We start from the raw sequence: 17013 nt of genomic DNA, 5'->3' as shown, positions 1-17013 counted from the left end.
GATCTCGCTTTCCAGATCTGCTCAGACAACACGCAGTGCAATTCTCACGCTTGGCAGGAGTTTGGACTGTCATGAAATGACGCTCGGAAGCTCCAATGAAATCCGTGCTTGGCGCACACACCGAACAGCCACTCCCACAATTCTCACAGCACAAGCAGCCGTCGCAGGGCACAGCGGCTCCTCCGCAGCTTACCAGGCATCTCCAGCTTCCATTCAGATTGCGCAGCTACGTACTTTGAATATGGATAAAACGGCAAACTGAAGCATTGCAGGTATTCATAATCTATTTAATAGTGGGACACCAAAAAAGTACTACACATTTTTTTTTCTTGAGCACATTAGATTTTGATTTAAGCAATTGCAACGGATGCAGGAATTTCTCAAAAATAGTCTTCTATATTCTACAATCCACAGTTTACTGTATCAGTCTAATTAATAAGTCATATCATGATATACTGTTTGTGCTAACTGGGTCTGATAGTCTGATCTTTAGCAAAGCAGCCATCCCCTTCCTCCACCCCCTCAAAAAGTGTTGACAATATTCAGCCATATTCAAAAAATATTACCGTACGACTTTAGACTCTTTCGTTGACCTAAACACAATGGGAGCTACCAGTTATACACAGCTTATGAACGATGTTGCATTTTAATTCTAAAAATCTTCATGCTGATACAATAAAGTATTTTATTCAGCGATCAATTTTTAATGCTTTATTCATTGATTAAAAGAATATACATTTAACATAAACCATACAACATCAGTCATCAATTCAAACATTCAGCTGGTTTCCTTACATTTTCTGTCAGGATTTTTTTTTTATCTGATCACATTTATAAGATAAAATCTCACCACATCTGGCATATACACACACTGTGCCAGTGGATTCACTCTACTGATGTACATATAAAATCCGCATGGTATGTGCTCACTGGAGACAAAACAGCGCACACCTGTCAAAAGGTCATTTTAATATAAGATGGTAAAACCATTTGTAAAACACATATAAACTTTTTCCATAAATAGAATCATATCTGGACATCTGTTGCATAAATTGTGTTTTCCAAAGCTTACAATATAGCAGCCAGGTCTCAGCACTGCTGGGCACCCACGTTGGCCACTTACTTTATTATTGCAGACTGTCCTTTAAACATTAAATGCACAACATTCGTACCACTTAAAACTGGGGTCAGGTGGAAGTCTCACAGAGACCACGTCTGTACCGCGGTTGCCCTGAAACAGTTAAATCGGCTTTTAAAGCCTCTCAGATATAACAAGATTTTAAAACATACTTCATGGAATGTTCTTCATGCATCATAGCAGCTCATACCTGTGATAGAACAAGCTTTGTATTTGTTTCCTTCCCTTCCTTTACATTCACTATTCACAGTGAAACAGGTGCATGTTTGTTAAGAGTTCTGAGGTTGCTGACTGAGCCACAGCACAGCTGTGTACCGCAGGTCGAAATTCGACCTTATATATTACAATCTAGCAGTATCTGGCGGGCCAAGAGTCGGCCTGCCCCTGCCAGCATGTGGGCACTTCTTCGTTTTTAATCTATTCTTTGGCAGCTGACACAGGCGCTGACAGAGAAAATCCAGTGACTTGGTTGCTAGGGATTTCACGACTAATGTTTGTTTGCAGGTGTATACCTTTGCATTTGAGTCTTCACTGTTATGTTTTTACCTCATCGGAGTGCACGTTCTTGGTTTTTTATTTTAAACTTTGGCCCAAAGCTAACTTTTAAGGAAGATGACAGAACATGAGAATAAACGAGGAGGAGCTTGCAAAGAATCTGACAGACTACAGCTTACGGAGTGAATCTGGAAGTGCAGGTACCCGAAAAGCTAGTGTTTCACACCACCGCTTGACAGCTAAGAAAAGCCGAGAACGGTAGGTAAGTCATGCTTCAGAATCCGCATGTGACACAACGCAGGGTGAGGGGCTGACAAGGAACCACCCTGGACAGACTGCTCTGCCTTCAAGCCTACGAAGCAGCATGCGACCAGGTGACGCACACAACGACAGCACAGAAATCCACCAGGCTATGGATATGGGGATTCAAGAGAGTTGGCTCCTGAGCACGGAACTCCGATATAATAGTAAAATCATTCAAAATGCAGTTACTCAATAAAAGTAAAGTTAGCCGGCAACCTCAGACAGCCTTTGGCTGTATCTCTGTAAGGTTTGGTAGACAAGTCCATTAACCGTGAAAACCCTAAACACTGCCACTTTCAGCTTCTAAACCAATACCCGACTACGTTCTTTGATCAAGAAGTAGAATACACATATATAATTCTATATAGCTAATACTGATTAAACACAGCACAAAAGGGGTTAATTCACGCTACCGAAAAAAAAACAAAAACAAAACCAAAAACATAATAGGACCCTACTTGCATATGTAACCACAGGAATTGTAAATAAGGAGCTAAATGCCTTCACTGAAGCTTTGCATCTCCCTGTAAAAGTGACGGGTTGGCTCAGTGAAGACACTGAGCAGCTCGATGTCCATGACCGCGTGCCAGGGTCGACCCAATCCCAGAGACACTTGCTCGATGAGATTGTGCACGGGATCCACATCCTGATCAGCCAGCTCTCCTTGGTCAAAATCAATGCTTTCTTCTGTCACTTCCAGAACTTTCAAGTCAGAGCCACGAAGACGAGCAATTGCTATAAGATTATGAGCCCAAACTGTGTAACCTGGAGGAGGGAGGAAAGGAAAAAAAAAATACTCTGTCATTTTGGTAAAGGCTTTTTTTACTGAAGTACTTAATACCAGCACTTCTCAACATCCTCCCCAACCTATTTTGTCACCTTCCATCTGGCAGAATTCCCCTACAGCATTTTTTTTTTGGCTACAGGTAGTAAAGCCTCATTTCATATTCTGAATATGGAAGTATCAGAAATATTTCAGGTAGCTTGACCAAGTTTTTCTAGATGTAATTTTTTTTTACCATTTGTAGAAAAGTGAACTTCTTTACTCCAAGGTAACTTGTATCTACCATTTCAAACCTCCTGGCATCTATTTTGTAGTATAAATAAATAGAATGAAAAAAGTGGATAATCACTTATTTTAAGTGAACACCTAGAAGGACTGTTTCAAAGCTGTGCTTGTGCTAGAAAAAAAATATATCTCAAGTTTGCTTCTGTTGCATTAAAGGCAAACTTGGAAAAAAAAAAGCAAACAAACAAAAAAACCCAACACACAGCAACCAGAAGCCTCTCCAGAAAACAGGCCACACCACTATTAGCAAAAAAAAATTTAAAAAATCTACATATATATCTTCTTGTTCTAGCTGAGATTAAACATAATTATGCAGCTTTCCTCTCTCCCCATTAGTATATACTGCCATCCCTCTTTAAAAACACCTACTCCCCAGTTACCTGTCACCTTTCTGTACCCTGGCTAAGGCACATGCTGAGCTCCCCCTTATCCAGATGCAAACCACAGATGATTTGGGAACTCCCCTTTTTGGGAGCTCTGCCAAGTGAACCCTTCCTCCGCAATAGGCTCATTTCTGCCTTCATCATGGTTCTCACAGGTGCTAAGTCTCTTGGTGAAATGCCCACTTAGATTCCAAGCAAACCTGCAGTCTGCACAGTGTTTGAAGTGGGAAAGTTAAGCTGATGAGAAATAAAAACTAACTGTGGTTTGGTCTTCAACGATGCAGTTAACATGCTCTTATCATAATGTATCAAAATAAGACAGCTAATTAAAGAATGAAGAAAACTAATGTCAAAGTAATAAAGGAGATCTTTTTAATTCTTTTTTTCTTTTACTTTTTTCCTGCTGTTTGTCTCTAAGGCTTCCTGTAAATATGTTGCCCAAGGTAGGCAGATTTTCAACAGAACAGCCTGCACACACCTATATGTCTCATTTCTTCTATATTAGCCATTAGGAATGCACAAATTCCCACAATTTTCCTCTGCTGATACTTCACCTCCAGCACAACTGCCCACAGAAGACGAATTTGTCAATAAGGCTGTAGGACATGAAATCCAATCAAAAATTCCACCTGTACAATGACACTCCCTTATTGGGATTTGAAGGAGCTCACAGCACCTTCCAGTTATCTTGATCGTAAAGCATCTTACTAAAGAAATCCTTGACAGAAAATGCTAGAGTAAAGGGAACAACAACTGCTGTTAAGTCCCCTGCTGTGCCATCCCTGTGGTTCATGTATATGGCTTTTGCTATAACTTTCAAGGTCAGATCCACCATGTTCTGGAACAACTTAAAATCATAGTAAATAAACTCTCCTTTAAAAACTTTTGCCTGAAGTTTCTCAGTAACCTTCCAGCAATCAAAAAGTCCCTGTCCAGTTAAGTATTTAGAAGTGACAGGGAATGATCACTTCACTACAAATATCATTGAAAAACAAATACACCACCGGCACAGCATAATTTGTTTTTCCATTCTAGTAAAAATTCTAACTTTCATTTCGCTCATGGACAGAACAAAACAGAGAATATCAGAGATAACAAAATACGTTTACAACACAAAGTCTTGAAAATCCACATGCTGTGTCCTTCTCTTAAACAGGAGAGAAAAAAACAAAAACAAAAACAACTTCACTTCCCATAGATGGACGGTGCTTTTTATTTACAATATCAGATTATACCACTCTGACTATTCTACTGTCCCCATCCCATAGGACCACACGCTCTTCACACCCTTCCTTCATTCTGCAATAATGTACTTAATATCCTTCAATCAGCTTCCCTCTGCTCCCAAAGCAGCTACCGGGGTGGAAAGATACAACTTCCCACAGAAGAAAATCTCAAGGTACCCAAGGAAAAGAGTGTCCTCAGGGTATGTTTCCGCCTTCCTCTTTTGGTCAGTGACAAGGGGCAGCCAAAACTATATGTAAACCAAAGCCTTTTTTTCAGAGCAAACTAATGGCAAAGAAGGGAAAACAAAACAAACAAAAAACCCAACTCACACAAACTGAGAAGTATTGGAAACTGAAGAATTGCCACTTCAGGAGACAGGATAAAAAACCTGAGCATTGCATGTAAAGCAAATGATGGCACCTTGAACAAAACCATCATTTTTTCCTGAAGGAAGGTTGATAATACCATGAAGAATGTGACAAATGCAGTCGGAAACCATTATCTGTAAACCTCAGAAAAGAAAAGCGTGAGGCTAAGATGCTGTACTGAAGCATCACAACATCCTAGATCTTTCTTCCTAGTCATGTTCTTCCCACAATTGCTACTCTAGAAGAAAGACACTTATGCTGTAGTACCACAGAAGTCATATTCTCCGCTTAAAAAATATCAGGAGGCATTTGTAAGCAGCTTAGCTAGATTCTGCTGCAAGGAGGGGAGAAAAGAAGGGGACAGAATCCAAATCCCACCATCAGAGGAAGGGTGATATTGGGCCATTTTCTCTCCTCCAGGTATATAGAGCATCTCTCCAAAGAAGATGCAGCAACAACCATTTGCTAGACAGAATCGTAGGCAGCGTTTGCTTTCCCAGTGCTCTGCACAAATACGTTCCACTCAATACGCGTGCACTGATATTAAATGATACTACGGCTAGCTTATGTTCAGATATATTGTCATCTTTTTAAGTTTACATAATATACTAGAGGACTGCCCTGTATCAGGAGGACAATTTAAGGTAATGCCTTAAGAAAAAAAAAAATCCTCAAACTTGTATCCAAATGTTACAAGAAACTGCTAAAATCCACATTTAGAGTGGTAGGGTCATGTGCCAGTATCTGTCAAACCTGGAAATGATAAAGGAGAGACAGCTGAATTGATTTTTTTCCCCCATATAATTTTTCAGTAGAAGACAGTGGAAAAACTTTTTCTAGCAAATGCAGCAGGACCTTCTGAATGTACAACCTTGACTGCTGAAGGTCTCTCCTGTTTGTGCTGAATGGCTGGAGATTTACTTCCCCAAGCAGCCTGAGGAAACAGGCATTCATTCTTATGCAACACAATACAGAGTCATTGCTTAACTCCTTCATGCATCTTCATGCTAACTTGGTCTTGATAAGCTGATTCCAGCACAAACAAAATAACCTACTCTGCATTATTTCAGTATCAGGTGCCTTAAAATTTGCAAAGCAACTGTAACTTCTAGCAAGTACTGTACTGATGACAAAGCTGAATACAAATGCACACCTTTTTTTCAGTTTGCTATTATGTAGCAAATAAATAGGTGGGATAAACCTAGCTCAGGTATTACTGGTAAAACCAATGCACCCAGCAAGGCAACCTCCTCCACATTATATTTTTCAGCCTTCATCTGCCACCAAACTGGGAACAGACTTCTTTCCCTCAGCCATGTTATTTACAAACAGGATGCACAATCATCTCATCTTGCCACAATACAAGCTCAGAGTAAAACAGTAAATATTTTCAGTGGTCACGTTTACAAAACCAGCCACTTAGTGGAACTTGCACAGCACAGACCACTTTCAGGATAAGCCTCCTGGAATGCTCAGTTCTCAGTTATCCTCATCTCTGTGAGCAGCCTAATAGAATCCTAAGTGACTTCTCAGCAGAAGTTAGTAAACTGCAAGTATGTTTAGAACTCGTACACAATAAATACCTTCATATTTTCAAACACGAAAATACAGCATAAGATACAACAGTACGTATAGCAACTGTGGAGCAGAGTTTTGAAAACCACTCCACCAAATACATAATGATTAGAAAGGCTGAAGTGTTGTAAGCACTTCAAAGTCACATATTATGCCCGTGCAACGCGTTACCTACCATGAACAGCTAGAAGAGACAGCCGTGTGCACCTCCAGGCTAGTAAGACAAGTGGATCTTCATTCCGGTTGTCGCTAAGATCTGGGAAGCCAGACATATCTATCACATCATTCATTAGGATAAAATGAGTGAGGAACTTGTCGTACTGCCTGGATATGAGGTCAACAACAGCCCCTGAAACACAAGTGATGTAGCTGTCAAAGTGAATCCTCTCTAGCGGGATACTGGGCTTAAGAATCCTTAACATATCATCACTCTTGACATCAAAAGCCATTATGTAGACCCGAAGATTAGTGCTGTTGCGAGTCAGCGCCTTCCAATTCTCATCTTCTGGCATGCTGTCCAATGACTTGTGCATTATGGAAACGCTGTGGACCAGGAGGGACAGTCGATGCAAAGGCACATGGTTGCTGTCAGCCAGGACTCTTGCCATTTCAGCTGTAAAATCACAGAAATCCAGAGCGAGCGAACGCAGATTCACAAAGCGCTCCAATTCAACCGCAGTGATAAGAGTGGTATTACCAGGGATGTGGTTGTCCAACAAGCTCAGATGTTCCATGGTGTTGGCTATGGGGTTTGATAAGGAGGACAATGATGTGGGAGTTACTATTTGCAGCATAAACCCACAAGAGAGCCATTTCAATTGCCTGCTATTGCCTAATATCTCTTCAAACAGTTGTTGTATTCTGCAAGTAAACAAAACAGACAATGTTCCTATTAAACGTGGTTTAGTCTTACCAATTGCATACCATTCTTTTTTTTTTTTAAATTCAAGAATTATTCTTCTTTCATTTATGGCCTCGTTCTGCAGGAAGGTGCTATTATTATGGTTCTTATAAACTACAAATGTTAGAACCTGACTCTGCAGACCTCCCACAGCAATTTAACCTTCACTGCACTTAAAGGTTTCAAATTGTAAACTAACTTGAGAAAAATTATGCACTTTATCTCTCAAAAACAGTGGCACACTATGAACCTTCATTTTGTGTATTTTCCAGCACATATTTAACACCCTCCCACACACATTTTAAGGTTATGCAAATAAGAAAACCTGTAATGCTTTTAAAACACAGCTCTTGTTTTCAAAAACAGCTTTTCGTATTTGCTAACCTCTCCAGAACTGCAAATTCATTATTGAAAAAAAAAAAAAAAAAGTCATTTTCAATGAAAGGCTGTAGAAACTTGACTTTGAGCATAAGTTGGAATTATCTGAAACCACCCGCTTGACTTGGCTCATTAAGGGTAAAGAACAAACATATAAGAAGATTCTGGAAGATTCTTTAATAATTCCAAATGTACAGCTAACTAGATTTTCAAGTGTCAACATGCTCACATTTTACCAAAACAACTCGGACCTTGTAACATTTCAGTCTCAGATTATCGGTGCCAGGTGATTCTCAGCACACCCAAAATCCTCATGCCATTTATTATATTGATGATTATTATTAACTTATTCTCACGCATCCCACCTCTCCTTCCCCTTTATTTTTTTAATGAAAGGATGTTCTTTAAGTTAGATACTTAATTCAAGATGGTAACAAAACTATTTAAAGATTTTGAATACTAAATTCAAATAGTTCAATCAAACTCTACAAACTTTTCCCAAACAAGTATTTTTCCAGTCTTCACCCCATGAGGCCCAAAGGACCCCCCCTGCCCAAATGACAAGTGTTCTTTGAGCATATTCATTTTAGGACACATGTGTAGATGAGTATTTGATCTCAAACCCTGGTCAGCCAGAAGGAGAGATCGGCATTAAAGGGAAGCAGTGGAGTCACGCTGTGACACTTCCTGAAACATCAAGGAACAAGATGCAAACACCTCCAGTACAAAATTAGCAGAAATCTTTGTGCCTCAAATCAGGTAATAGTTTGCATAGAACACTTTTTCCTTTGTTGTTATGAATATCGGTATACTTTATACATCTAAACAAAACAATGTTACAAAGTTATTATTCTCATCCATCAAGATAATCAAGATAATGTCCAGACAAAATTAAAGGCTTATTTAGCCCAGTATCCTGAGTGACAGCAGAGAAACACTAACGCCTTAAGACTCAAGAAGGAAAGCATGTAAGGATACTTCTCAAATATCTCCCCTAGTTTCCAAAAACTATTAACTTGGGCCTCCTGAGCCAGAGGTGGCTTTCTGTATTCAGTAACCCTCAGGGACATGACTTGTACAAATTTATCCAGCTTCCTCTTTGAGCCACGTAAACTTTTAGCGACTGTAACATCCAATAACAAAGATCTCTGCAGTGTGATTTCCTCCTCTTCTTGCTTACTCTGAACCTGTCACCTTCTACCTTTGATGCCCCATAATCCTTCTGCAAATCCTTACTCATCCTCTCCCTTCCCTGCATGTGCTTTCTTCCTTCAGCAAAGAATGTGTTGGGTCTGCCGGGCCTGGCTTCTCTTTCTAAGTGGAAAAGTTGGTGTGGTTATTGTATTTATCTACTACACATCTCAGAATGGTTCCCAAGGTTTTGCTTAGTAGAGTCATCAGATTTAAAGACTTCAGCTCTCCCAGATCATCTCCAGATATTTTTTTTTAAACTGAAGACCAGCAACTGTGACACAAACACAGTTTTAAACAACAGGTCAAGAGTCGTAGATAATGTTATTTCGCTATTTTAATTCCTAAATTATTTTACAGTTCAGATGAGCCTTGTTTGATCCTGGCAAAGTTTGTTTCATAATTATTCCCGCCAATGCTTAAATTGAAAGCACATTTTCTGACAATCCCCCAAAGAAAAAGGTTCTACCACAGGAGACTTTCTAATTTCCTCCAAGGAACAAAGACTCTTCCCTCCCCTCTCTCATCATAAACATCTATGAAAGGTGCTGTAATGGTTGCAGGAAATGTAGAATTTATTTTGTAATAGTCCAAGTAGTCAATCTTAATAGTGCTTGTAATATTTTACACAACAATTGAAAAGATGACAAACCAATTTTGAGATACTCAGTAGAATACTACCATCTATACACCTCACTGCACTAAAAATCTGTTTAAATTACGCTTCTGATAAAACTTGATATATCTAAGCTTAGAAGAGAACTGTTCTAGTATTTGCACAACTCAATGAAAAGAAATACGTTACAGAACTCTGCAGCTGTAGGGTGGTTCCTTCTCCGCTATGGGAGCTGCAGTAAATAACTCTTCAAAAGAGAGATATGGATTGAATGCCAGCCACACATCAACTTTTTAGAGCAAGCACCAAAGCATTTATACAAGTATTTAGATTTGTGCTGATAGTCTATCAACCTGTAGCTTCTAAGAAAACTTTCCCCAGTTCTTTGCCAATTTAATAAAAAGAGATCAAATATGTCAAGAGAGAATATTTAAGAGTGATCACTTTTGGATTGTTTTTAATACCTGCTTTATAGAAGGCCAGACGGGACACACAATATAAACCACAGGCTGTTAGTTTTAACATATTTCAAATAAATTTTCCAAACACCCTCACAGGGTTTTTCCCCCCTGCAAATTCCTATGTACATTCTATTTTTCATAACCAGACTGCATCTAAGTGGAGTTTCCAAAAATAATTTGAACTGTGTTCTAGAAATTTAGACACATTAAGTGAATTCTTGGGAATTAACACCTACTTTTTTACCATATTAATTTTTACTTCAACTGCCTAGCATGTAGCACCACATTTATGCTAACTTACACACAGTTATCTTAAAGTTAACTTATAAAACAAAATATAACCAGAGCACAGCACATGGAAGAAAGCAATGTAACCTAGTGATGCCTCAACAAGTGTACTTAATCAGTCCCCTTTACTCCCAATTACGGGATGTCCACCATCAACCTGAAACCTACAAATGGTCATACTGAAGCAAAGCATTTAAAAAATAAAAAACTCAAAATAAATTACTTTTGCAGTTAATGCCCCAAGTACTGCTTACAGCCCAAGGACAGACCAGAGCCTGACTAGACAGGCTGAGTTACTGTTTAAGCCCAAAAACCCGTCCTGACCTGCACTGGAGCACACCGATCGCCCTGGACAGGAAGCAAACATATTACTAAGGTCCATATGGAGCCTATTTGTTTAATTAAAGACTATCAATCAAAATGTTTTGTTTAATAACAGAGGCTAAACTGGTTCTTTTGAAAACCAAACTATCTGAACCACACAGATCAATCATAGGAAGCAGATTTCAGAAAGCCAAAATTTTAAACAACTACCTTTTGTTCAACTCAAGACAAACACATTGTTTACACTGAGCTTCCCAACACTAAGGAACTGATTTAAGAGAATTTTAGAAAGTAACCAGGGACACATGCTATACAGAAGAACAAGCATTACAAACCCATGCTGATCACTGCAAAAGTACATTTTTGAAAACACAATCCAAAGCCTTCTCTCCCTCAGAACAACCCTTAGTCTGAACCTGGGGGAGCAGCCTAATGGTTCTGTGCTGAGATTTCACCCATGGTCTGTTACACCCAGCTCAATACTACCGACTTCAGGAAGCATCACATCTTCTCTGAGTGCTTTAACTACAGGAAGGTCCTGAAACAGCTCAGAAGGTTTATCACCATTCGGGTTCCAAAAATCCTCAACTACCAACAACACCGTCTCCAAAGGTTGCTCAATATCTTTCAGCGTTAGTTATCAGTAACCGCATTTTGCAACTTCAGTGATGCAAACCTCAAGTACAAAAGACAAGATTAAGGAGCCCTAAAATAAATGTGCTTCTACTGTGGGGAGCTTAGGAACACTGAACACTACCAGCTTTCCTTTAATTTAGACAAGGACTAGCAGGTCCCAAATACATTGTTTTATTCTAGGAAAAAAAAAAAAAAAACCAAAAACAACCGGAACAAACAAACACACAAAAAACCCAAACAAAAAACACAAAAAAACCCTCCAAAAAACAAACAAAAAAAAGCCCAAAACAAAACAAAAAAAAACAACCCACAAAAACCAAACATCAAAACCAATCAAAAAGAGAGGTAAAATAGCATTTATTTGCTCATTCCAAAATGTGCAAAGGTCAATATTTATCTAAAAGACTAACTCAAATTAGATAATAAGTTTTGAATGGTTTATGGCTTTGAAATGTGCATACTTATTTTCATTATTTGTTTGAAGAAATGTTTAACCATGCACTCAGCCGAGTAAACATCTGCTTAGACGGCTCTCTAAGCCCCTTGGCAAAGATTTGATTATATATTTATGTTTTCACAACAAAGGATATGAAAAAAAGGAGCTTTTACTAGATCCGCCTTTTACCTGCAAACAGCACTACAGTACATACGTTCAATAGAATCCCAAATTGTTCTAAGTTCTGCGATCTAAGCATAATGGATGACAAACGCACAGTATGAGACACACATCTATATTTTCGCTGTTTGGCAAACTGAAGTCAGGGCCAAACATCTAGTTTGGTGGTTGTGTTCACATACATACATTGATCTGATAAGATACCTACACTAGTTCTAAAACCACATTAAAAAGTACTAGTAAAGAGCTGGAGCGGCTGTACTTATTCCACTCCCATGCTACTGCAAGAAAGACGTTCAAACTGAAACAAAATAAAATTATGGTACTCGGGGTTTATTTATACGGAAAGTTTTAGCAGAACTACTGAAATAGTTAACATAGCATCAATTCCCTCTGTGGTAATTTAGTCAATAAATTAGTAGCTTTTTACATCATATTTAACGTTCTCCAAAGAAGAACAGCTAGCTATTTGGATTGTAAGCATTCAAGGACTGTACCATAATGTCACTATGGCAAGCTAAAATACACCTCTGAACTAAAGCAGCACATTGTGAGCTATCATCTTCCAGGAATTCTGCAAATACATAACCTAGATTTGAGATGCAACTTGAAATAAGTTGTTTTGTGTTTCTGTTCTCTTTTGAGTTTACTTGCTACATGTCCTCAATTCTTGTGAAATACAACAGATTACTTCCTTTCCAAGATTTTCATGTACAGCAACAGTAGAGGTGCTGGTAACAACCCCCCATCCCTCCTCCCCTTTTGTGCCATTAACATAATATTCTTTCTAGAACACAATGAAAAGAGGAAAGAAAGGATTCTCACTCTGCTGAGATGGGGAAAAAAAAAGCCACAAAACCAGACTACTTAATGTAAATAGTAGGAACAGAAATTAACTCCATTTAAGAATTTAGATTCTTATCCTATTAAAAAAATTAAAGTTCTCTCAGTCATGTATTGCAGGCATGAAAATCTCTGCTCTGTTATCCATTTTTATTATTTTAATGTATTTGATAATTTACAAATATAACTTACTGCTTAATCTTCTTGCCATCGGGGTCAACCTTGCCGAGGTATGTGTTTGATATACTTCCATGTTGCTGCAGAATGCTTATATCCCCAAAGAGACTTAACTTCTGGAGGTTCCTACAAAACAACAAAATAAAAAGGAATCTGTATACCAAATTAAAACACTGTGAGGAATCATTCTGGGTAAGACAAACACAGACAATAATAACACATTATTACATGGAACATGTAGTCTATTTTGGGAAACGTCTTACTATCCCAGAATACAGGCACATATGGATCTACAAAAAAATGAGAGTGAAGTGTAAAGGGAAGAGGGCTACATAAACTGCTGAATTCAGCTGTAAAAGCAAACACCAGTTTTCAGTCACCACAGGAGGATTCTCAGCAGGTCAACACCATAAAGAAAACTTTCAGCAGTGCTTCGTGCACTTTTTAATCCTTGGAACATATGTGTCAGGTGTCACAGATGAAAACATCCAATATCTATTGCTTTTAACATTTAATGCCCAAGTAGCGGCCAACCACAAACAACCCCGTCTGAGCAGTTATGTCTCGCAGCTGGGTTACAAACGGGAGCCCAAACCTGCCTCAATCAAGGCAACACAAACCTCAGACAGGAAAAGCGAAAGCTCCCCACACCTTCAGTGTCTAATTTCTGTTACATTAAATTAGGAGAAGCTCTCCTAATATTTCCCATCCGTGACCAATTTTTAAAAGAGGTACCTAAAAAGAACAACCTCCAAGTTTATGCTGGACACGACTCAGTGAGCTGGACAGTCAGTTTTCCCTAGTACAGTTCATTTCTCTGACTTGCATATTTTCTGTTCCGAACAAATAACAAAGCAAGAGATATGAAAATTACTACAGTTTTAGAGTAGCTGTGTGGTATTTACTTGTAAGATTTTAATTTTTTTAAACTAAGTTTGAGGTCAACACTTTTTTATTTATACATGCTGTAAATTAGATTTATTCCTAGCATGCAAGGACTAGTCTGCTCACAGCAGAAACTCCAGTTTCATCACAAATGAGTACACGAGTTAAATTCATTTTAAACAGCAGATGCCAATTAACCTGTAGCTGACAATTAAGCGAGCTACATGAATCCTTCTTTCTGCTGGCTTACAAATCATATGCTAATATTTCAGATGAGCACAGGGAAGCTCTGGTGCCAGTTCACCACCTCCACAGCTGGAGCCCATATTCCAGCAGCGGGGCAGGGGAACTATCAAGTAGTCAAGTTTTACATTTCTCAAGTAAGTATGAACTGCAGTCTGTAATTGGTATCTACCATAAATCATAATTTACCTGTTTTGGAGCTCCTGTATTCAATAAGTGTACACTAGTTTCCTGAAACCCACCCACTCTTGCACCTGCTACTTTTCTTCTACAGCTGAACAACAATGTAGTAGCAAGATCCACAAGCTTCATATCAATTTGGACACATAGTAGGGCCAAATACCTAGATTTGAAAATTATTTCAGAAATTCTAACAATTTCTTATTTAGTCTTTTAAGTACAGGACTACTTAATATAAACTGAGCCCTGCCCACATGCTCAATGCTCTTTACAATGGAAAAAGGCAATGCCTGATCATACTGAAGAGTAAGCTTGGCTGGGAAACCTGGAGACACTGGCATCACCATCGAAAGTATTTTGGGCTCTTCTTTCCTCAAAAGCTGTAAGAGCCAGTCTGGTATGGCAGGCAAAGCAGCAGAAACCTCCACCTGGTGTGAAAGGCAGCATTTGCAGCCAATGCTATAATTAAGTTTTTTATCTTCTGATCTCTGTGACTTAATGCTGAGAGCCAAGAGATAAAACACAACCTTCAGAACCATTTTCAATCACCTGCATATTCACATCACACACGGGTCTTGTTTTGTGCTACCCTTACCCCCACAAATGCTACCACAAGCAGGTATTCATTTCAGAGCCACCAAACTACACAACACACAAAACACTATTTACTAGATTCCCGCACATTTTTACTGAATCTATTTGACTGGAATTGCAGGCACTACAGAGATGCATGGAAAAGTTCTCCACCTCAAAACCTGAGCAACGAAAACATCCCATTATTTTTCCATTCACAGCACAGTCATAACCATCAACAAATCTGATCACAGTTCAACACAATATTACATTTTTGCTACTATTTGCAGTGTCCTATAATCTCTAGGGCATTCGGCTCACATCTCATCGTTATTTCATAGAAATAGTAAAGTGATTTATATTTAAATAAAATTATTTAGAAGTTAATTGTCACCTTCTGCTAAAAGTAACTCTGGCATCTTAATCGTATGTACTAGCCATACACACAGCTGCGGAAGAATGTGTTTTGAGGAGATTTATACATTATTTATTTTCCACTATCTCAAGATGCGTACTAAAAGTAATAAGCTTCTTCCTAGGCTCCATCTTCAGTTTTAGTGGGTCTTTTTGAATACATAATTAAAAAAAAAACCCTACACAATGAAAATTGCCTTGCTTGCATTCAACATAAACAAAGTGGTAAGGCACATGTTGTATTATTATACTATTTTTTGACATTTTCAGCTGCCTGCGCAGACCAATAGAAGAGAGTCATAAGAAAACTTCAAATACAGATGCAATCTACTGTTCTGAGCGATTCACCAATTTTTGGCAACTCCAAGATAGTCACCATACTTCACCAAGATACCACAGTTTTACTACCATCTGCATTTTTATTTCCACAGCAGAGATCAAACAAGTCACAGGGAAGCAGAGGGAAGGGGTGAGAGGGGATCACTACCCTCCTGTCTTCCTTTGGAAGCAGCTAGAGGAGAAAACACATGCTGGGATTTGAGAGTTACATAAGAACACAAAATTTTCCTACGGAATGATCAGCAGTTGCTTATTAGCTGCTGTATGCGCTGAAATGACTCACAGAAAGTTTGTCACCCTCCCACCTGCCTTCCAGAGCTTAGTTTTGAAAGATCTGTTTGAGAAGGTGCAGATTATTGAGATCCTCTAAGAGCCACTAAGAAACAACTTGTCCCTCGTGATACTGCAAAAGAACATTACACCAACATGCCCTTTTTTTTTTATTTTAATAGAAAGTAGAACATTAACTGTTTAAACAATAATATACCTTGTTATTTTGTTTCCTTTACTGTCATACGCATAATAGCTCATGGAAAAGTTACAGATCACTATAAATGCTACTTTAGTGCCTTTTAATTAGGTAAATTACAGATTTTTAGAGCTCATCATGGTCCCAGAGCTATTAAAGCAATATTTTAGGAGTAATATGCTGCCACCCACAAAATAAAGTTTATGGCAACTCAAGCTCTACCTCAAATATGAGTTAGACCTAGCATGTAGCTTTTTGTATGACAACTGGCTGCCAGCAGTAACACTTAGTCAGAACACTATCAGCTGGCTTTAAACCAAGTTGAGGACAAGTAGTTATTTCCTTAATTCCATCAAAATTAGCAAAAGTCACTCTGAAATATTTTTCCAGAGACTTAACAGGCAGACTTGCTTAGAAAATGACAATTTTATGTTGTACGGAAAATGCTTTTATTAGCAAAAACGCATATAATTCTCCTCTATCCAAGAAATAATCTAGGAATTGCTTCACTTTAGTCATTATGTTTCTCAGGTTCTGTGGTATTGAAAAACCTCAAGGAATTCTAGAGACATCTAAAGTACTACTTTTTTTTTTTTTTTTCTGCAAGGAGGGGGGTTGTTACTGAACTGTTTAATAACAGATTTAAAAGCCTAAAACAAGATTACACAGTTAAGAAACAGCGTAGCATTTCACAAAAGTAGATTTCTTCCTCCCCAGTTCTGAAGCGTAAGATGGAAATTCTCTGAGTTTCTCTGCCAAAAAGCTATCATAAGGGCTGACAGGAGTTATGAAAGAATCATCCTGTTTTAAACTTAACTCCAAAACAGCGATTTGTCAGTGGAGAAGTTAAAAGTACTGCCATTTCCATTATTCTGGAAATTACAATGGCATACTGCAAACACAAGAAGGAATTTTTAATTT

At 38.5% G+C, this 17013-nt stretch overlaps 1 protein-coding gene across 1 annotated transcript in view; it reads right to left on the bottom strand.

Annotated features, from left to right (window-relative positions):
• Nucleotides 1-270: 270 nt before the first annotated feature.
• The window catches only part of FBXO33 (F-box protein 33), a 21201-nt gene continuing 4458 nt past the window's right edge, over nt 271-17013 (bottom strand). Inside the window, exons 3-5 of the mRNA XM_082057479.1 lie at nt 13005-13115; nt 6734-7419; nt 271-2701 (exon numbers count right to left, since the gene is read on the bottom strand). Coding sequence (XP_081913605.1) covers nt 2430-2701; nt 6734-7419; nt 13005-13115 — 1069 coding nt within the window. The 3' untranslated portion in view covers nt 271-2429. The remainder of the gene's footprint in view (nt 2702-6733; nt 7420-13004; nt 13116-17013) is intronic.

The sequence above is a fragment of the Streptopelia decaocto genome (assembly GCF_964273445.1).
Source record: "Streptopelia decaocto genome assembly, chromosome: 7".
In the NCBI taxonomy this organism is placed as follows: Eukaryota; Metazoa; Chordata; class Aves; order Columbiformes; family Columbidae; genus Streptopelia; species Streptopelia decaocto.
The sequence above is the reverse complement of the archived record's forward strand: the minus strand, read 5'-3'. Positions and strand labels throughout refer to the sequence as shown.